Here is a 23,535-nt window from a genome sequence, read left to right as displayed (position 1 = left end):
AAACGACCGGACTCGTCGTTCTACGTGGAGGTTCGCTGCACGAACAGCCCCAACGTACACGATAGCGATTTTGCCACCATACAGAAAACGGTGGAACTCGCCGCTGAGAACGTAAATTCTCAGCAATGAGTCTCGTCTTGAGTAAGTTCGCAGCTAAGAACGCTAAGCTCTCAGTAGTGAGCGCCTCCCAGGAGAATAACAGCTCACGACTGCGCTCGCGAAGCGGGACAAGCGGCAGAGACCGTTCCATTCGATGAAAATAAGAATCGAGGAAAAGAAAAATGAGGAGGCGCTACTATACGGGCGGATGCAGAGACCGGTGTTTGTGGAGCCCCTGCAGCACGACCTCAGTTTTGTTAGTCGACGCTTCGAGGCACTCTTGGAAGAAAGAAATAATCATAAGCCGAGAAACACGACGGGCGTGGAGCGAGCGCACGCCCGCGTCAGCGCAGCGACAGGCAGCAGCTGCCGGCGCGCCAACACGTCGCGCGACCAGCTGCCGCACCGACGGCCACGCATGCAGCGGCGGGAGACTCGCGCCCAACAGCCCGGGGAGGGAAAGATGCGTTCGCGCGGAAAATAAAGGGCCCATTAAACATTGCAGACGGGGTGCAGTGGAGAGAAGACCGCGCTCTTGAAGCGTGCACAACTGGAAAGCACCCGTCTCTTGAGGCACCGGGACTAGGATGCTCGGCTTTCCCTCAGTGCTCGCGCGCTTGCCCCGTGACGTCACCACGCCGTTTGCTGAGATGATTATTCTCTGGATCCGCTGCCGAGGTTAGGCCTTCCCACATTATCATCGCTGTTGTCCCAGAATACCACTTTCCCACTGGAGACGCTTGAAAAAGGAAAAGAGAGCCAAGAGGACAGTTGGAGACGGGGGACCAGCGTTTAGAGGTCTAATTTTGAGGACATGATGGCGCACGCTTAGCTCCTTTGCCACGTCAATTATTTCTGCTGCTGCGCTTTTATTTGTGTGTGTGTGTCTGTGTGTGTGCGTGTGGGCACTCCGCATTGTTCTGTCGTGCCCTTCGCCCTTTTGCAGCCGAGAATGCTGTTGAAGCATTTTTTTTCTCACTGGTTTATCTCGCTTCTACCAGTTTTCAACGTGCACTTGTTGCTATGACAGGCAGTGTAGTACCATAATGTATACATGGTGAGCTTAACAATGCCTTCATCTGCGAGGTTCTGCTAATTATGTTACTTTTGTTAATCATGGACTTAATTATTAACACTAATGCAAGTGGATACTGACACGTGTTCCCAACGCCGAGACAACCCAGGATCTTCGTTGGGGCAAGTGGGGCGTCATCATATGAATTAAGCGGTATAGCGATTACTGGATTTCGTGCGCTGTTTCCCGGCTCTGGCTGGCACGAAATGCCGGCATTAGCGTAAAAGCCGGGTGAGCAAACAGGGCTGGCCAAAAAAGACAGTCGTACTTCAGGGCGCAAGAAGCAAGATGGCGCGGGCATTAACACGGATACTGAGAACAATAGCGAACGCGCATTGGTAGAATCAACACGCAACAGCGATAACTCGTCCGGCCGTGAGTGTAGCGACTGCCGCTGACAGCCAATTCCGAACGCTGGGAAAGCGCTGTATATATTGCATCATAGCACTGCGGCGACGGTTAGCAACAGCTGCGGACATACGGCATGCAGTTTACGTATACACGTGCTCACGTGACAAGCTCGCAAGATCGAAAGCTTTTGAAAAAGCCTCGCCACTCCGTCGCCTGCAACGAGTGGATCGAGGCCTGTCAAGCTGTTAACGCGGCCTTCTTTTGTTTTCTGCACCTTACGCAAGCATAAATGGAAGTAAAGTGAATCAAAATTGTGCGCATGTTTCCTCCTGTGCGGCGACAATACAACAGCAGCCGCGAAGTCGCTCGTGCGCCAAATAATATCTCGCTTAAAAAAAAAAAATCGCCGCACAAGACTTCCACTGACCTGCACTTGTGGAGCAGCTCGCGTGCAAGGACCTACACCGCTTCACTTATTCGGAAGAGCACCTACCGTGCCCTGTTTGTGACTGTCATCTCTGGGTCCCCAGCTGTACGTGCTTTAAAGTATGGGTTTTTACGTGCCAACACGATCTGATTATGAGGCACGCCGTAGTGAGCGAACTGCCCCAAAAGCGGGCCCCCAATGCAGGGGCCACGGGCGTTTTCCCACTTCGCCCCCATCGAAACGCGGCCACCGCGGCCAGGATTCGATCCTGCAACCTCGTGCTTAGAGAACCAACACCATAGCCGCTGAGCCACCGCGGCGGGGCAGCTGCACGTGTTGTTCGCGCGGCGCGGCGAGGAATTTTCAGAGGCAGTCAGGACATTCCAAGCGATGGAAGTCATGGCTCGCGTCCAGCAGTGCAATAAGAGATGCGACATTTCCCGTAATTATAAAGGCATGCGAAAGGATATTGAGAAGGAAAAATACATTTCTTTCTCGAAAAAAGACCTTAAGATATCATTGCGTAGCGAAAGCAAGTACAGTGAGTACCGTATTAACGGTCGATTAAACTTTAGCAGATATCACTTTCAGCGCCAATTGACTGGGTAAGTTAAAGCAGACAGGAGCCCTTCACTCAGGCTCCGCTCCGCGTCCCCGAGAGTGCTCGATTGCGAATACGGAGCGAGAGTTGACGCAGGGAGATGTTTCTGTCGGCTACCCCGTATAATGATTACGTCAGCTTTTTATTTGCTCGGAGCGTCTTTAGAAGTTAGCACCTGCCGACCCCAAAAGCTGTAGTGACCTCTCTCTCTCTCTCTCTCTCTCTCTCTCTCTCTCTCTCTATCTATCTATCTATCTATCTATCTATCTATCTATATATATATATATATATTATTAGTGTAATTAATTAAGGGAGCGGAGCCTGGCGTACTAGCCCCGCGATTTCAGTACTTGTATACTTGGAGCAGCTTGTGCGGATGCTGGGTGCATTCCCATATGGTCAATTATGTTGCCACCTGCATGTTGCTGACTCGACATGGTGACATTCACGTAAGGCATCTTGGCGAATCCAGATACATCAAACGGTGACGAAGGCCAAGCCATAAGTAGATTCCGTTCAGCCATGACCCGCTTGCGGTTGTACATTGTAAGAAGCTCAAGCGTCGTTTATTGAATGGAAGGTACACTGTCCGCTACATCAGCTTAAAAATCTTGCTCTACGGGTTCATCTGTTTACGTTGTACAGTTAGACGATCCGATTAGACGGTAAATGAGCAATATACTAAAGGCTATATGTGTGGAAAATGCTTGGCGTAATGTTGGCTACAAAGTGAACAGTAATGGAATCGCTAAACAGACTTCAGGAATGAGAGAGATTAAGAGAAACAGAAGAGAAGGGCTACAGACGCACGTATCTTGTGCAATTCGTAGAGCCAGTATTTCGCTACAGCTGCGATGATATTCGTCACTGCAAATGATGCCGATATGGAGCCTGTTTTCGAATTCCCCAATGGCGGTCTAAAAAAAAAAGAATAAGTTCGAAAAAACAAGCAAATCTGGCAGCCCTGCGTAGACAGACCTGATGGATGGATGCTATGAGCGGCCCCACTCGAGCGAAAAATTCGCATGCTCATTTTTCTTTTCTTTTTTTCTACGACTGATTTAACTATAGAGGGTGTCGCAGCTAACTTTAGCCAGAGTTAAAAAATATACCAACGCCACGTAGCAAAGAGAAGCGAAATTGCCGCGCTACTAGCCGCTCGAGGCACTTTGCCTGTAATCGCGGGCTTCTTTCACGCTCGGAAAAATACTTTTATGTAGCACGCATTGAGAAACAGAAAGTTGTATCGGGAGCTTTTCATGTTTCTCTACAATTTTCTCATCAACACTTTCAATCTAATTATAATATTTGAGAAGTTGATTAATTAATTAATACTAAGTATGTAATTATGCGAGATGCAAAAAATAATCTGAATCATCTCCAAGCGACGGCAAATAACGTTACCTTAGTTCTGTTGAGCTGCGTGGCATTGCATATTTTTAGTGTTTGGGACACCCTGATTAGTTTACGTGGGACACCCTGTATACTAATCAGCTAGGTATTCCTAATCGTATCCGAGATTAAGGAAATCGTTGGGAAAAGAAGGGGCATCGCCGCAGTCAAGCCTTCTCGATTTCAGTAGCTGACAGGAGCGAAGGTCACGTATGTAGGCCCCTGACAGCTAAACAAAGTACACTGTAAAAATGTTTGCACCCTTCAGGGTGTTTTCTTGTCGCATTGGTAACATCCTTACCGTTAGGGCCTTACAAAAATTTATAGAGGATGACAACGGAGCTCTAAGCGGACGTGCGATGACAAAAGACGCAGTTGAAAATTATGTAATCATTCTGATAGGAGAGTTTCATATCGCTCCCTGTGAAATTCTCTTGTCGGATAATTTTGTGTGCCTAAGGCTGTCAGAATGATTACATAGTTTTCAACTACGTCTTTGATTATCACACGTCTAGAGCTCCGTTACGGTCCTCCAAAATTTGACGTAAGGCCCTAACGGTAAGGGTGTAAACATTCTTACACTGCACAGCAAAGTTCCGGTACTGCCCACGCACACCGGTGGCACAGGAGCGATATGGATGTGAACGCGGCACAGCTGTGCAGATCACTTTACCACTGACGTATATGTGCATCGTAAACCACTTAACTTGCGGAGAGCGGCTCACGTAACGCACATGGAATACGATACATTAAATGAACCAGCTTTAATCTGAAGCATCGGGCGTATGCAACCAGCTGCTCACGGCTACAACCAAGATAGATTCATAGATTTCGCTCCCGATTTTCTAGTAAATAGCTGCTTCATTTCTTATGTGTCCTACACTTCTAAAATGCGCTTCTTTAAAAGTGCGTGAGAAGTATTTCTCGACGCCGAAGTTTTGTTTTTTTTTTGACACTGAAAGTTTGATACTCGATGATGTCATCATATCGGGGATCTCAAGCTCCTACACAGCGGACCCAGCCCTCTGGTACACACCAGCGCATCCCTAGCTGGAGCAGAAAGATCTATACCTGTGCCGACAATTAAGATGCCTGAGTCAGGCTAGTTGGTTCACAGCTGTACCTGCAAAAAGGCAAAAAGAAATACAGGCACACAGAAACATAACAAGAGATTAAGGGAGAAGATAGCCTTGCTAAACAAAGAAATAGAACAATATGCACAACAGCTCCAAAGACGACAATGGGAGGAACTATGCACGGAGATGGATCAGCAACTTAGCACGAGCAAGACGTGCGGGTTACTCAAATATCTCCTTAACCCAGAGGAAACAAAAACGGTGCACAGGCAAAACATGCACAAGATCCTATACGCGTATAAAGGAACAAAGCAAGCATTTTTGAAAGAGGTCGAACTCAAATACATATCACAGGCATCGACGTGTATTCATACCAAATACGAGGGGGAACAGAACTCCGACCTCGATGAAGAGTTTAGCGAAGCAGAGATAACAGCATTCCTGCACAAACTCAACACCGAATCGGCCCCGGACCCAGACGCCGTTACAAACAAGACACCCAGAAACCTGGACGACGCGTCCATTGGCAAACTAACAGAACATATCAACGAGTGCTGGAAACAAGGAAAGATACCGCAGCAGTGGAAGACGGCACAAGTCATCCCAATACCAAAGCCTGGCAAACAACTACAACTCGGGAATCTCAGACCCATATCTTTAACTTCCTGCGTGGGCAAACTAATGGAGCATGCCTTCCTCGCGAGGCTCACCAACTACATAGAAGACAAGGACTTACTCCCAAACACAATGATAGAATTCCGAAGAAACCTGTCTAGACAAGACGCCATGCATGCTGCAACTGAAGCACCAATAGACGAACCTGGGAGATCGACTCGGGCCATCCTCGGACTAGATCTCAAGAAGGCATTCGATAATGCGACACACCAAACCATACTGCACCAAATCAGCAACCTTGGCTCGGGCAAGCGGACGTACAACTATATACGAAACTTCTTAACTGATAGGGAGGCGAAAATCCCGGTAGGAGATCTGACGTCCGAGAAAGTGCCTATTGGCAGTGCAGGCACACCGCAGGAATCGGTTATATCGCCTATGCTCTTTAACCTGGTTCTGATTGGTCTTCCTAGCAAATTACAAAGAATCGAAGGACTTAACCACGCAATCTATGCAGACATCACGCTATGGATAAACGATGGCAGTGATGGATCAATTGAACAGAGACTACAAGAAGCTGCTGAAACAGTCGAGAAATACCTAGAAGGCACCGGTCTAACATGCTCGGCCGAAAAATCTGAGCTGTTGCTGTACAGACCAACGCTAAAGGGGAGACATACCAAGAACTACACCACGCAAAGATACAAAGACATACAACTCATGACCCAAGATGGACAATCCATACCCAAAGTCGAGAAGATAAGGGTGTTGGGAATGATCATAGGAGCCAAGGGCACCGACGGAGAAACTATTCGCAAAATCGAAGTCAAAGTTTCTAAGACGATGCGATTGATCAAAAGTATCACCAACAGGCACGAGGGAATGAAAGAAGCAAGCGTCATGAGACTCATCCAGGCGTCCGTCATAAGTCAGATGACATATGTGGCGGCATACCACAGATGGGGCGCCGCAGAAAAGAAGAAGCTAGATGGCCTGATTAGGAAGACATAGAAACAAGCGATTTGGCTCATGCTAAGCACGAGCACGGCGAAACTCCTAGAGCTGGGAGTGCACAACACGAGGAGCTAATAGAAGCGCAACGTATAGCGCATGATACGAACGCCTCTCCAAGACGACGGTGGGCAGACACATCCTAGATAAATTAGGGATCCGCTACCACACACAACATGGAGACAAACGGGTCATACCCAAGGAAAGAAGGGCCAAACTCACGGTACCCCCCTTAACCAAGAATATGCATCCTGTGCCCCGCGAGGGCAGGAGAAAAAGCAGGGCAAAGAACATGGCGAGAACTACGGAAGGAACAAGGATGCGGTCTTTGTAGACGCTGCACGTTACAAACACAAACGCAGCTTTGTGGCAGCAGTATACTTAACCACAACAGACAATGCTACACAAGCTTGACTATAAACACGACACGCATCGAAACGGCGGAGGAAACGGCTATAGCACAAACCAACGCATGCTATATAATCAGCGATTCCCAGACGGCAGTACGCAACTTCGCGAACGGCCGGATCTCAGCTGAGGCGCTAAACCTACTAGAAAAGGCAAACCAACAAGGGAAGACAGATGCGTCCAAATCTTATGGATACGAGCCCACACCACCGACTCAACGGGAGAGGACAACCCTAACGCGGCGGCACACAAAGTAGCTCGAGGAATGACTTTCCGAGCTGCGACGAACGCAGACCCCTCAACAGGGTCCTCCGAGATATGGGAGTGGCAAGACAGAATGACCAGGTTCAACGACATCACCAACCATTACAAGATGCAAAGATGCACTCATCCACCACCCCATCCACAACTCACTAGATCGCAAGCTGTCCAGTGACGACAATTACAAACCAAATCATACAAAAGCCCGATACTAATGCACGCTATTTATCCAGACATATACACAACAGATAGATGCAAAGTGTGTGGCACCAGAGCCACGCTAGAACACATGCTATGGGAATTCCAGGAATACAGGACAATGCGAGCGCAGGCTCCATCGACAGATTCCGCGCTCGATGGCAAGCCGCGCTGCTCAGCTCGAACCTGGAAGACCAACTCTGGGCAGTCCAGCGGGCCAATGAAGCCGCCGAGAGGCAAGAACTCTTGGACGTAACCTCGGCGGGTGCCCCAGCCCACTAACTCGCCGGACTCGAATCGTTCTGATTCGAAATAAAGTTTTCTCACTCACTCACTCACTCACTCACTCACTCACTCACTCACTCACTCACTCACTCACTCACTCACTCACTCACTCACTCACTCACTCACTCACTCACTCACTCACTCACTCACTCACTCACTCACTCACTCACTCACTCACTCACTCACTCACTCACTCACTCACTCACTCACTCACTCACTCACTCACTCACTCACTCACTCACTCACTCACTCACTCACTCACTCACTCACTCACTCACTCACTCACTCACTCACTCACTCACTCACTCACTCACTCACTCACTCACTCACTCACTCACTCACTCACTCACTCACTCACTCACTCACTCACTCACTCACTCAGAAACACTATCCACAGACGCCGACTGCCGAATCGGTATGCGCAAGCGCTCGTGTCTGTAGGATTGCGTTTGTGTTATTTATTGTGCTGCTTGGCTAACCATAGCCACGCGCACGAGTCACAGACTAAAAAAGAAAAAGAATACACGGGGATTGCGTAATTTTTCGTCGAAAGCGAGGCCTGACCAATATACAATAATAAACAAAAATATATGACATTGTGCATTTGCGTCCTGTGAACTAAACTGCTCAGAATGTTGGTGCGGCGTTATGCCAGACTGCTAGCCTATATAGGGCAACAGTGTCTAGAACACGAACTGCGATGGTAGTTTATTCACACCGTATAGCCCATCCGCCGCGTTTTTAATTTGCGCATATTCTGACGACAACCATAGTGAAAATATGTGCGCGCTAGTGAGAGATACTTTAATCATAGGCGGGGAGGTTTGCCGAACAAAAGGTTTAGCATGCTACTACATGTTTACTATATAAAAAGAGATAAAAGGACGACACGGAGAGAAAACGAAGGAAACGACCACGCATCCACACACACGCAAAAACGCGGAAAGGGGCAGCAGTGGCGCCAGGGAAAAGTGGCGATTTGTAGCACCACCAATAGCCAAAGCGTTATCGATCTGTGTGGTGCTGCCAAAGGGACCAGAGATGGATAACATTTCGTTTATTGACGACGCCATAAAGGTCGACTTTCTACTTCTTTTATTTCATGGTGCTCGTGCACTGCTGCTCCTTTCCGCGCTTTTGTGCGAGTGGATGCGTGTGTGTGTGTGTGTTATCTGGTCCTTTGATCTCTTTTTATATAGCTTTCTTTCTTTTTTTCTTTTTTTTTTTGCTGCTGCTGCACCAAGCTTTTAAAAATTGCCTCCGGCAGGTAGCACAACTCTATCCCTCGGTATAAATTACTCGATGAGGCGGCCATTACTTCTACGAGAAATCAAAATGCTTAACTTAATCACTAACATAATTGCGCTAACCCTATTTTAATTAATTTCTTTACGGCACATATTTCTGTCTACGAATTATAGGCGGTGAGTTCGCAAGGCGATATCCACTTGGAACGAATTCTCAGGACAACACACCAGTTCCGAAATATTAATTTTCAAAGTGACCAACGAAATGCACTGGCGTTCCAGTTACTTCTTTGTAAAAAAGAAAACGCTGTTTTATGCATTGCAGCACGAATGTAACTGAAACACCAATGCATTTCGTCAGCTCTGTGAATTCGGCCGGCCGAATTCACGAAGTTTTTCGTTCGCAAGTGTTCCTTGTTATTGGCCCGGCGCCTTCGTTAATGATATGTCCAGCATCAGGGTGGCCTAGAATTGTCTCTTACCAACAATTCTATCGCACGAAATTTTTACGAATTCAACCCCCGATCTTTTGAATCTCCAATTTCATTGATTTGGTGGAAAAGGGTTCCTTAGTGGTAGAAACAAAGGGCATCCACACCGTAACCTCAGCGCCGGCACGCCTGTGTGATGTCGCGGACTGCGAAGGGGTCTCGGAACTGGTTCGAATGAGTCCCCATTTCTGTTAGAATGCGATGCAGTCCTTTTTGAGTGGTAAGCCAGACCCGAGTGGACGCATGCAAAAGCCAGTGACGTCATGGCGAGCTGCATGGTGCGGAAACATCAGGGTGGCGTCGCCCCCCATCTTTCGTTCTCCTGCCTTTTCTGTCTTACCAGGCCTCCTATATACTACAGTAACTGCTAATGCAGAGGCGCAAGTTACCCATAATAGTGAAATATTGTTCTTATTTAGTGTCCGTTTAACTGTATTCCGAAATGTGTTCGGATATCTGCTGCTTAGGTATGCTTGCTTTTGCGAATTTGCTGCATCCCTGATTTATACACATCCAGCTACGCATGTCTGCCGTGAGTCGCCCACAAGCGATCTGCGCTTGGGCGGGCACGAAAGACGAAAGTTCAGGCGCTACGCATTTTTCGATGGCGTGGGCATGCAGACAGCAGCGGTCGTTTTGCGAAGCGATAAATGGCGGAAAGATGTCGATCTTTGGCAGTGAAAAGGAACTTTCAACCTTCCGAGCGTATGCGCATGTGAGAGGGATGCAACGGCGACAAGGACGAAGTCAGCGAGCCCACCTTTATTAGCACTAACATGTAATTTCACTTGGTTTATTCGTCTTCTCCGCTCGGCAAGGCTCAATACAGACGACGTCCTCGACGAAGGTCGCCTGCAGCTTTTCGAGTTTCGGGGTACCGGAGTATACCATTGCAGCGCGCACGCTAATGTGAGAGCTTTTACGCTCAGTCTCGCATAAGGTTAGGTTTGATGCAGTTAGGTTTATTACGATAGCTCTGGACTATTAGGAATCCACTATACTTGAAAAAGTCCGGTGCATTCTGTAATATTCACGTAATCTGTAAAGGTGAGTGCGACTGGAAAGTACTAAGCTAACGTTCTGACGTGTCACACAAACCACCACTGATGCCTTCTTTCCTAAAAATTAAATTATGGGGTTTTACGTGCCAAAACCACTTTCTGATTATGAGACACGCCGTAGTGGAGGAGTCCGGAAATTTTGACTACCTGGGGTTCTTTAACATGCACCTAAATCTAAGTACACGGGCGTTTTCGCATTTCGCCCCCATCGAAATGCGGCCGCCGTGGCCGGGATTCGATCCCGCGACCTCGAGCTCAGCAGCCCAACACCATAGCCACTGAGCAACCACGGCGGGTGCCTAGCTCCTTCCTTGTTTTATTTGCTGCAGGCTGAAATTAGGCTACCATCGAATCGCAGTAAATATTTCCCCCTCAAATTCGGGTCCCCTCTCCGCTTCTTTTTGCGGAAGGAGATATGGAGATACATAAAATACTGTATATTCCTTTTCCCAAAATTAATATAGCTTTGTTTATGGCCGCGTGACTCTTCACTTTTCTGGAACTTTTTGTCGTAATAGTGCGTGCGTGCGTGCGTGCGTGCGTGCGTGCGCGCGTGCGTGCGTGCGTGCGTGTGTGTATGTGTGTATGTGTGTGTGTGTCAAAGTGTCCAATATCCAATAGCAACAAAAGGTATGAGGGCCGAATTCACAAATATCTTTGTTCGTTAGAGCTATTTGCCATTGGCCGGCCGCCATCACAATTCATCAGCGCCTGCTCTTAAGCATTGCTTCGAGCTACGAAATGTCTTGCGAACACGGGCACAAATCTTCTCTTACGTTAAAATGTTTCTTCAATGGCCAATTAGTTCATGTGTACGCCATTCATAATAGCGATCGGCATGATAACGGCACAATCTCCGCGGCGATGGCCAGTCACTGACGACATTTATATAAGAGAAGTATTGCGCATACGGGTTCTGGAGCCTGCTTTTTCTTTCTTTCTTTCCTTTTTTTTTTACCAACGCCGTAAAGCACTTGGATGACGGCATCTTTTGCTGCACTGTGAAAGCTACGAGTAACCCGTATAGCTTTTGCTTCACAGCAAGAAACTGAGCTTAGTGTTGGCACGGTAACAGCAAACTCGAGTCACACCGAGTGCTTATCACAGAGGGGAACGGGCGCAGAAGTCTTGTAAGGTTCTCGCCGACTCAACTATGACTGGTGGGACCATTTACTGAGAGAAAAAACAGACGCACAAAAAAAATCCCCTTTCGGCCATGTCAGAATATGTCAGGGAGCGGGAAAGAAGCAGCCTGTGCCGAGTCTGGGAGTGGCCAGCACAGACGGAGGGCGACGACGCATCAAAGGAGCTGTCAGCTTGGTGCAGCAAAATATCGTGGGTTTCGAAGAAGTATATACGTAGGGGACACTAGGCGACACAGCGTCAATCGTATAACGTTCCGAAAGCTACCGCGAATGCCTGTGACCCCAAATATGTCAAACCGCGGTGGCTCAGCGGCTATCCATGGCCTTCGACTGCTCAGCGTGAGGTCGCGAATTCCGATCCTCGGCCGCGGCGCACCTCGATTGTGGCGCATGTTGAGAAACAGCAGGTTTGTTGAAGTGAAGCTACGCCGCCTCCCATGTCCCCTCCCCTGTAGGGGTTGAAGGACGGGACTTCGCGGATGGAGACCCAAAAACTTGGGGGTGATTTAATTACATATTATGTACAGGGAGGTGAGCGACAAGTACCAGTCGTACAGTCATTACGGGCCGGCAGCAACTCGGACGCTGCGGCCCGCGGCAAGAAGTTCGAGAGAGGTGAATCAGGGAATCAGGGCATCCCAGAATGCTCAGGTCTCTCTGGAAGGCTTCTTATAAGCCCTTCGAGCACTGCAAGTCACGTCATGTTTGACCAATGGGAGAGTCCACTCCGGTGACGCCACTTGCAGCCAATGGTAGGCGCCCGTGTCGTGGTGTCACACCTGGCGGCTTGCTGCGGTCTTGCCTCGCAGACTGGCAATGGACTTCGAACAAGGTGAAGGGGAGGGCTGCACCTGCTTCATTGTCGGATGCCCACCTGCTAATCCCGGCGGCGCACGAACTTGTTGGCACGTAAACTTGTTGCCTTAAACTTGTTTGCTCGGCCGCTTCTCTGGAATGCGCTTTCCTGCTTCTGCATTCCTCAATTAGCTGTGCTGCAATCCGAGGTGGTCTGCGGAACTCGAAGTAATCGCAGGAACCAGCTCCATATCTAACAGCTCGTCCTCGCCCCGGTTGTTCTGAATGGCCGGTGAAATCAATTCGCTGGCCATGAAGAACGCTGATAGAAGCTGCAGGGTACTGGGGTCGAGCCACGTTTGACGAACTTCGGGATCCTTGGCCCTGGAGAACAAACGTCAAACAAACAAAACAGCACAGCGCTGCACCACGCGTAAGCGCAGGCTCTTCACCTCTGACTCGCCAGGCTATTACTGAGTCAAAATGCACTCTTATCTTTTATTTCCCCCAATTTTGACCAAACAGTTCCAACCACCCTTCCAAACAGCTATCCATTTCTCCTCGATTGCCGACAAGACCAGAGTACTATTGTTGTTGCAAAACAAAAGGGTCGCTGACGATGCAAACAACAAATGAAAACAGCCGAACATAACATAAGTGGCCTAACTACACGAACAGCATGTTTCCAATCTATCGCAGTGGCGTACTTATCGCCCGTATTGGTGCCACTGAACAATCTGGTCGACCTCACAAGTACGCAATCACAAGCGCACTAGCCTTGTGGTCACTAAACAAAACGCGTACTTGCGTTGTAGGCAAACTTTTCATTCACGCTTACTCACGTTTCTTTCCTGAAAGTCCTACAGGACACGTGACATAAACGAACAATTAAACTCGCGGGACTTACACACTCCGCAGAACTCTTAAAATGAGGCGTCTTCTACTAACTCTTTCCACGCACGCTCACTAAAGAAGTCAGAATACGGCTGCCCTCCACACACACTAGCAACCCAGTCATAAAGTCTGCTTCCTTCCGTCCACACAGGACACGCGCTAATGGAACTAAGAACGCTTCGCCGTGCAAATCATGCACTCACTGAAAACCTACGCGCTTAACCTTGGAAAATTCGAAAACACTTAAAAAGAAAGAAGGTTAAATAACACACACGCGCGTTACGATAGGCCTCTTAACAATAACCTTGACCCTTGGTTACTCAAACACACAAAAAAAGCCTATCTACTTATTAATGAGCATCTCGCGAGACTACACGTTTACTTAAAACGCATCTTTCAAATCTCGAGCTTCTCGAACGAAAACACAAACAAAGCTCAAACCTTACACATTGAAAGAAATCCTAGTCTCAAATCGCGAAAACATTCCGATGCTCAAAATAAAAAAAACAAGACACTCCATTTCTACGGAAGGGCTCTTCGCCTCCCTTTCCAAACGCTTATGTCTGACTCATACTCTGAGCCGTCCTCGCGGTCGTCGCGGCTTGAAAGCTACTCTGGCTGCCGAGAGACAACAAAAGGGCTGACTAACTATCAGCTCCCCCAAGACGTTACGGTCTCCTGCCAATTTGCGTCCTCGCGCCCCGCTTTCAACACAAACTCGATTGACCGCGTCGCTACTCCCCACCTGGTCTCGTCCTGCCACCTTGCGTTTCTTCGAACTGCACGCTGAGCTATAAGAAGAACTACGGAACGACGAGGAGCTTAACTGCCCCGTGCCCTTTGTCCGCGTCCGCGCAGAACATTCTTCGCGGTCCCCCTTTGACCGGTGGCTCGACCATTTTGGATGCGTCAACATCGTCCTAGACGACCGCACCTTCTTCCTCGCGCCCTGCCCTTTTGGGTTTCTCGCCATCTTTGGCGGCGCTACATTAATTACCGACTTTCGGTTTTTACCGCGCTTCTTTTTAAGGCGCTTTCTCTTTGCACTAGCCTTCATGTCGCCTTCTCGTGCCTCGTGCTGGCCGGTACACATTTCGTCGGCCCGGATCGGCCTCTTACCCGCACAGTCTGAGTGATTTACATTTAAATCTACTCTCACTTTGCCTCGACTGGCGGACAGCTCAACCGACTCTGGCACAATGCAGTAGGCTTTACTCGAGTAAGACAACTCGCACTCTTGCGAACTGCCCTCTACTACATTGCCCAGCTCACGCTGTGAATCGGCACACAGCCCGTCGGTATCGCTCGCTGTCTCACGCGCACAGTCCGAATGATTAACGACTGAATCATCCCTCTCTAGGCTATCTAGACTGGCGGAGAGCCGCACCGATCCCTGGACAATGCAGTTGTTCTCTCGTGAGCTACGGAGCTCGCCACCCCGAGAGCTATTCTCAACTGCATCGTCCAGCTCGCACTTCACTTCTGCACGCACCTCTGGCCTGACATGGGTGCTCGCTTCTGTCGGGTCAGAAGTACCCTTTTCTTCGCTAGCAACCTCGCTAACATTACCAGCGACGCACACACGCGGTAACTGTGCCAATTTGTTCGCAGCTGGCCTAGCTGTCTCTACAGTCATCTGTTGGCACAGCACCTCGTCGCTCTCACTGCGGCCTTTAACGGCCTCTGTTGCCACTAAGGCATCGTTAGCAGCTAGCCTTTTCCCTTCACTTATGAATCTGCAGCCAATCTCACAGGCACTACTCTTTTCGTCGGCTTCTTGCGAAAATCTGCTAGATGCTTCCTCATTCTTTCGCTCTCTACTACCTGCAGAATTCTCAGACAGCCGTTGTCTCTGTGCCAATAACTGATCACAATACTGTAGCTCTTTGATCAGTGCTGCCTTCTCTCTCTCATACTTTTCCTCTCGCTCACGTTCGCGTGCCTTCTCACGTTCGTGATGCTGACACCTAAGAGTAAGTTCTTGAAGCTCCTGCTTCCGTTCATTCTCGCGTTCTTCACGCTGACGCTCACTCCTAAGCTCACGACGCTCTCGCAAACGTACACGACGCACACGCTCCCGTGGCTCCTGTATCACCTCCCAAGCAAGCCTAATACTTTCATCATCATTGCCACTATCATTAATCGCCTTTATGATAGCTGGCGTTTTCATCCGTTCGTCCGCCTCAACTCCCAAATCGTCACACACCAACAACAAGTCTAACCTCGTCAACCTTCTAAGATCCATGGCAGCTGCCCCGACAGGTGGTTAAAACTGTTTTCCTTAATTAATTTGTGCAAACACACAATGCAACAAACTCCCGATTCCCAGAACTATCAAAATTGAACACACAACCTTTGAGTCTGGCGAATCATAAGGAAAAAAACCACGCGCTCACTTACGGTTGCAGCACCCTGCCATCCGGTTCGTTCGTCCGCTGTTGCCGGTTCCTTCCGGACTCCCTGGGTCGAAGGCTCGCTCCTTCGATACTCCCAGTCTCTTCGGACCTCTTTCGACGAAGGCTCTCTCTTCTTCGCTCTTCCCGGTTCTTTACGATCTCTCTCGACGAAGGTTGATTCGTAGCGCTGCCACCAGCTGATGTATTCGGAGGCGATCCTACCGCTGCCAACCAGATGTAGGGGTTGAAGGACGGGACTTCGCGATGAAAACCCAACTCTTGGGAGGAATTTATTCTACATTATTTACAAGGAGGTGAGCGTCAATTAACAGTCGTACAGACATTACGGGCCGGCAGCAACTCGGACGCTGCGGCCCGCGGCAAGAAGTTCGAGAGAGGTGAATCAGGGAATCAGGGCATGTCCCAGAATGCTCAGGTCTCTCTGGAAGGCTTCTTATAAGCCCTTCGAGCACTGCAAGTCACGTCATGTTTGACCAATGGGAGAGTCCACTCCGGTGACGCCACTTGCAGCCAATGGTAGGCGCCCGTGTCGTGGTGTCACACCTGGCGGCTTGCTGCGGTCTTGCCTCGCAGACTGGCAATGGACTTCGAACAAGGTGAAGGGGAGGGCTGCACCTGCTTCATTGTCGGATGCCCACCTGCTAATCCCGGCGGCGCACGAACTTGTTGGCACGTAAACTTGTTGCCTTAAACTTGTTTGCTCGGCCGCTTCTCTGGAATGCGCTTTCCTGCTTCTGCATTCCTCAATTAGCTGTGCTGCAATCCGAGGTGGTCTGGGGAACTCGAAGTAATCGCAGGAACCAGCTCCATATCTAACACCCCGTAGTTGCTTTGGGGCGGTAAAAGCAGTCAACAGAATAAATGAACATTCCGGGCAAAATCCACAACGACCCTCGTTCGTGTTACTGATCGGCCACCTCCGCTTTATGTTCGGTATCACGATTGGTGGACGCCTGTCCTTACGAGCCACTGCTGCACACGAGCTGCTTTGTGGATATATGTGTGCACGTATAGACAGGACGGAGAAAGAAAGGACACGGGCTTAGGGACAACAAGCAGTGCTCGCTGATTCTGAGAGAACGCAACACGCGTCTCTCTGATTTATGGCAAGTGTATCGATATCTGCGTATTCGTCCTATGCCAGCGCAGTGCCGAATGCTGTCACGTCCCGTCGACCCCGGTTCTTGACTGCGTGTACCGCTGCCTCCGTATATACATATATAACGAAGAAAAAGAGTACGACGTACGTTGAATAAGCACAGTATATTTGACTGACGTTTTGGCTGGCGGACCAATCTTTGTCATATATATATAGTACTAGCCTTTGTCACTTTGACAAAGGCTGGTCCATCAGCCGAAACGTCAGTCAAATATACTGTGCTTATTAAACGTACGTCGTACTCTTTTTCTTCATGTCACTACCGGGGCCAGCGTGATTTCCTCAGCTATATATATATATATATATATATATATATATATATATATATATATATATATATATATATATATATATATATATATATATATATATATATATATATATATATATATATATAGTGGACCTCCAAATGGTCGCGGTCAGGTACCTCCTACCTCTCGGGTTAGCTCTGACAACGCATTAGAAAACTGGTGCTAAACTCTCAGACACGGCCGAGATACGGGCAAGGTCACTTCTCTTTTTAAAGAATTTAAATCTAGTTCCAGGAGTTTTGCAACAATGTTCATCATGTTGACTATCGTTGAATAACTAGTTGGTTCACATTCGTAACAAGTACCAAAGTAAACAAGACGCGCATATCACTCTCAGTTTCTTATCTTGTTTTGGCGGCATAGCTTTATTGGCCAGGTCGAGTATGCGCACGCGGAGCACTTGTGAAGGCGAGTGTAGTTCCACCAAGAACCCGATCAGACCAGTGATGCGATGAAAACAAGTCCGATATGACTACTGTAGAGCCCATAGGCTCTCTGGTATGCACCGAGAACAGAAGGATGGCCATCGAAACAGGGTAAAAAGCAGATAATCCCAGCCGCATGCCAGATCAGTAGAACTGCGAGAGAAACTGCCCCGACACTAAAATAATTCTTTCTAAGAGGTAACCCCAACTCAGTGTAGGTATCGCCATCACGGATGAAAGTCTCATCTAAGTCTAATGAAAGTCTAAGGTAATCTTTCTCCTTTTCAGCTGAACCAGCTGGACAACGTGGGGAAAATGCCAATACTTTACAGATCCAGGTCTGCTTGCAACAACTGAACCTGCTTACTACTTACTGCAACACTTTCACCCACCCATTAACCTACCCGCACGAGCCCGCACACGCACGGCACACGCATACACACAAACGCTCGCGCGTGCGCAGGGTGACTGTTGCTGATCCTATATATACTATACAATGTAGTGACACGTTAACCCATCAGCTGGCTGCTGCAAGCACTCCGCGTGTGTTCTGCAAGACGGTCAGACGCATGCGCATGCAGCAACCCCGCTGGACAACAAAATATTCCGGACACCTTTAGGTGAGACTATTGGAATAACAAACAGAGCGCTGGCGGCATCTGCACGACTTCGAACGCGTTCGGAAACCGCGACACTGTTCTGGTGAGCAGGCCCACCATACGCTGCTCCGGCCGTCTCGGCGCGCCAAGACACTGACGGCGTAGACCGGAAGACAGTGTGATGCACACTGGGAGGTGGTCGCTTAAGGAATGGGCACCGGAATGGATCCGCTAACGACCGACCTAGTCACGTTCGTGAGAAGAACCTTGCGGAGCTCATCAGCGTGCCAGCCAAGTAACACCCGGGGACAGCAACTATGCATTCACAACCCGAGTCAGTTTATAAGCTGAGAGGACGCAGGAATGTAACTGCAGACTGCCATTGTGTCGTAATTCGGCTTTAGATCTGCACAAGAAGGAAGTCGCAAGCAGCTTTGTTTCCGTATCCTCGGCGTTCTCAAAATGGGGCTGCGGAAATCATGTTCCTCAAATACGTGCGGTTGCTGCTGCGGAGCTGTTGACCCTGATTGAGGGGACGTGAGCTGCGCGCACCGCAGCTCCGCAGAAATATATGAGAAAAGTAGCCGAGCGAAAAGTTCGTGACAGAGAAAATAAGGACGCGCAGGAGGATGATAAAACACGGCAAATGGTTCCAACTGTACTCATAAACTCGTGCTCTCGTTTTTAACACGCAGTCGTAAACGTGTATCCTACTTGTGGTGAACGTGCACATTAGAAAAACAAATAAGAAATAAATAAATAAAGGATCGATAAAGCCAAGTTCAAACAGTTAATTCATTCGAAGGAAATTTTCTCAGCCAGGCACTGACATCAAACATCTGCGTACGCACATCGTAGATTATTAATATTGCAACTTTCTAATAATGCCACTTATTAAACAATCCGCGACAGAAAAATAGAAACGATGTCGTTGGAGAGCGTGAAAGCTGCAACAGATTCGAGGAAATGTGCGCAACTTCCATCAACTATACATTATAAGCAGCGAACAGCTGGCACTCCTTTCACTTCGTTGCTGATTTACGACCGCCTTGCGCAGTGCGGCCAGGCGCGTGGGGCTTGAGTACAGGCGGAAATCGCGCCGAGTGTAGTTAAGGCTACTCGGAGCTCTAGAAACGCTAGTGGTCAGTGCAGACGCGTAATTTGCAGCGTCATAATAGCTGCTGATGAATAGTTCTACAGTCCTTGCTGAGCTCTTATAAATACCAGTCACTCTAGAAAAGTACGTCGGTTCTTGTCACAAGTGCTTTGCTCTGGAGAAAAGTTGCGAACACATTAAACAGAATGACGTTTGCGCCACCTCTACGATGGAACACCTCCCAATTTATTCACCCAAAACGCGACAAGCAAACGCGCATATATAATGTATAACATGGAACTCAGTCTTCGCGGACAATCGCAATTCAGAAACGCTTTATTTCTGTGACCGCTGGACAGCTCATTTCTGGTTTAACAATACGCGCACGGGCTCGCCGTAGCGTCAGAGGAGCGAAGGCGGCGACGCGAACTGAGCAAACCAAGCAAACGCACGCGCCGAGAAGGAGCAAACAGTCCACAAGAGGCGCTAAAAAGAAGGCCAGGATGACGACTCGACGAAAATCGCCGTTGCCCATCGGTGCACTTCACAAGTTTCAGTCACACCACCGGAGCACATTTTGGGGGTCCGAGAACAGGAAACGTACTATGGCCTTCACGCGACATTTTCACGTCCATGTTTAGGGAGCGCACAAACAACGCAACAGTCTTTGCTTGAACACGTTTAAACTCCCTTACTCCTGGCCAGCAAGGGGAAAATAAATTTCATGCGTAGATGACTACGTGCATCAGTTCTGGATGAATAGGCTGGCACATGGAACAGTCGCAAAACAGACATCAAAGAGCGCACAAAGTCCTCCCAGCCCACTGAATACACATCGCGGTGCAGAAAGCCGCCACGACATAACGAATTCGTATTTGCGCAAATCGCATTGGCAAGCGAACACTCAAGGTTAGCGCAATCTGCACGACTGTGAAAACAGCGATGGCTCGGGGCAGACTGGAAAACAACACACCGCTTGAGGAAGCGCTGCAGCGCGGCTGCCGGAAAACACTCCGCGACCCGACCATCCGTGCAAGGTTTTGCGAAGCCAGCAGCAAAATGGGCAGCAGATTTGCGGCTACCACAGTAGCGATGGGATACGCTGACGCTTCTGCGCGTAACTAACGATAACACCGGCACAGTGACTGCTGTTCACCCACGACACTTTAGATACGCCAGTCTGATCGCATCACTTGCTCACTAGCGACATTACGACAGACTGGTGACTCGATACTAACTCATGTCAGCTATACCAGGTGTCGCCGACGTCGCCAACGTAGGCGTTTACGTACGTACGATAGAATAGGGCCAGACAGAAATGTCACAGAAGCGTAATTACAATGTATTTCATCCATTGTGAATATGCATTGCGCATTGAGCATTGCAGCTAACTGCACAAGCTACGAATGGGGCACAACATTAAAGCAAGGACGCGCCAAGAAACATATATATATAAAGGAAGCTCGTAAGCGCGGCTTCACTTCAGAAAATAACGAACACTGTTGTTCCGTAATAAACGATAAGTGCGTAGAAATTTCGTGCCGCAAGCGTATACGCAGGGTTTAGCCACGTGACGTTTCCAACGCACATACGTCGAGCTTGACATGCGTGCACACGTACGTGTTTAGACTACAGTGGTTTAATAAGCGCCGGCAGGTAACGAAAACAAACTAGCTTTGATTTCAAATCAGCCTCTTAAAAAGCAATGTTCTACCATAAACCAGTAGAAGCGGCAACATTGAACGCACACGAACTCAAGTAGTGGTTAGGATGCACATGACATCCACAGCTGCCCAAACGACAAACAAAAAGTCGAAAAGCGAGATTCACTTGTTAAAAATTACAATAATGAACTCGGACTCCGAACGAGTTGCCAGATTCAACCCCTGATCAACGCTGCATGTATCAATCAACGTTGACTGAAGAAGAATCTGGACAACCACTTGTTGCTGCACTCTGTTCGGTTAGGGTCTGTCACCATGGTTACATCAAGCTTGTTTGTAGAGGTAGTACTAAATGAGAAGTGCGAGCGGGCTGTTTCTAGCCACAGAACAGCTGTGCGAAGCCCAGTCTCCCACGACACACATCGCCACGAAGCCTGAAGCATTGCGAACTTTAATTTGCATCTGCCAGTGAGCGGATGCACTGGAGCGGCCGTTGTTTTCAAACCGCCGAAGTCAGGTAACACCTTCTCCGATGCGCTCACACTCACCCGAACTTTTCTGAAGAGACCATCCTTGCGGTTATCCTTACTGCTTCTAAGATCGTCCTCCGACGAAGAGTAGCCAATATCGGCGCCACTCATCTTGCGCTCACGGAGGAAATACAAAGTCGCTCACATTGCGGAACGCACACACCAAAATGTCGTCCACAGAATGCAGAACAGACTCGCGTCCACTCGCGACAGGCAAGGTAAACGTCCACCGAAAACACAGCTTGCCGCCGCTTCTCCTGCAGGTACCAAACACGGGAGAGGGAAACGTTGACTGACTGAGAGAATGAAGAATTGCATTAGTAGCGCCATCTAGTTTGCAAACAGAAAACCCGTTGGAAGAAAATGCGATCTCTAAGATTCGAAACGTTCAGCGGGTCAGCGCTGGCGATATCGGAGGCCATAAAGATGTACAGCTGGACCTCGCTTTTTACGCCACCTTTCCATTCCATACGTAGCGCCCGGGCAGAATTTCTGTCTGGAGGGGGGTGGGGGGCAGTGCAGGAGTTCGAAATATTGACAAGAATTCATGATGGTTTCTAAGATATATAATCATAACTAAATACAGCCAACAGACAATGAAGCCAAGGAAAGCATCGGGGAAATTAACTGTGGATGAAATTGAAACGTTGAAAATAATAAAGAGGGGGGAGGGGGAGAAGTGAAAGTGGACGAAAAAATGCCTTGTTGTCGGTGGGAGCCGAACCCACAACCTCCGCATTACGCATGCGTTGCACTACCAATTGTGCTGTACGGTGACGGCTATCAATTCGTCCAAAACTTTAGTATATATATATATATATATATATATATATATATATATATATATATATATATATATATATATATATATATATATATATATATGGTGTGTGTGTGAGAGAGAGTGTTCAATAAATCGTAAAAAGCGCAGGCACACGTAGGGAAAAAAACAAAAAAAAATTTAATTCGACGTTTCGGCCGGTGTCCGGCCTCCATCAAGATGTATATATATTTAAACATTTGTGCCTGTTCAACCCGAAAGGACAACCTTCCGAAAAAAAAATATAAGGGGGGGGGGAGGGGCTCCTACCCTCAACTCCCACCGGCGATGTGGCCCTGCTTTACCGAAACTAAAGAAAAGCTGAGAACAAGGGAGAAAACTTGCTTACAGTACCACGATCTATGAATGCGAGAGAGAGAGAGAGAGAGAGAGAGAGTGATCATGGAGAGGAAGAGGCGCTATTTTCTGCAGCCTTGGGAAGGGAAGAAGGACATAAATGGAAGGCAAAACAGAGAACGCCGCTGCTGTCGCATGACCCATGGCTGACAACGAAAGCGAGCGAGCGCACGTGAATTCGAGATGCAATCCTCCAACGCCCTTTAAAACCCCGAGGGGAAGAGAAAAGTGTCACCTAAGTGGCTGGCAGTAGGCGCGGCGGTAACCGCTGGGCCGATTATTTTTTGTCGGTATTCGAGAGACGCTATTTGATCCTTCGGTCCCGCGTTCTCCACCAGGCAGATAAATGAAGTAACAAACATTATTAAAACTGAAAAAAAAAAGTATTAAAGAAGAGAAAAGAAAGAAAAATTATGTGCGATGCACCTGGGTCGCATTTACCTTCCCCTAGGTCAAACCTACTTGAAAGCAAGAAGTCTGATGCCAAAAAAATTAAATTCTGAGATTTTACGTGCCAAAACCAAGAGCTGATTCAGGAGAACTTCAATTTGGCCTAGTTTCTGTTTACTGCATATCATTTTGACCGCAAATAAAGACGGGGACGGCGGTATCTTTTAACTGGTTTATTCACAGCAACCAGTGGGCAAATATAGACAAATAGAACATGCGCAGAACGCAGCAAACAAGAACACTAAAAAGCCTAGTGGGGCAACCAATGATATATA

At 48.4% G+C, this 23,535-nt stretch overlaps 1 protein-coding gene across 1 annotated transcript in view; it reads right to left on the bottom strand.

Moving 5' to 3' along the window:
• The window catches only part of Rhp (GTP-Rho-binding protein rhophilin), a 241,708-nt gene extending 219,819 nt beyond the window's left edge, over positions 1-21,889 (bottom strand). The window contains exon 1 of the mRNA XM_065424532.1: positions 21,652-21,889. Within this exon, the coding sequence (XP_065280604.1) occupies positions 21,652-21,744 (93 nt within the window). The 5' untranslated portion in view covers positions 21,745-21,889. The remainder of the gene's footprint in view (positions 1-21,651) is intronic.
• Positions 21,890-23,535: the final 1,646 nt, after the last annotated feature.

Source organism: Dermacentor albipictus, chromosome 1 (genome assembly GCF_038994185.2).
Source record: "Dermacentor albipictus isolate Rhodes 1998 colony chromosome 1, USDA_Dalb.pri_finalv2, whole genome shotgun sequence".
Classification (NCBI taxonomy): domain Eukaryota; kingdom Metazoa; phylum Arthropoda; class Arachnida; order Ixodida; family Ixodidae; genus Dermacentor; species Dermacentor albipictus.
The sequence above is the reverse complement of the archived record's forward strand: the minus strand, read 5'-3'. Positions and strand labels throughout refer to the sequence as shown.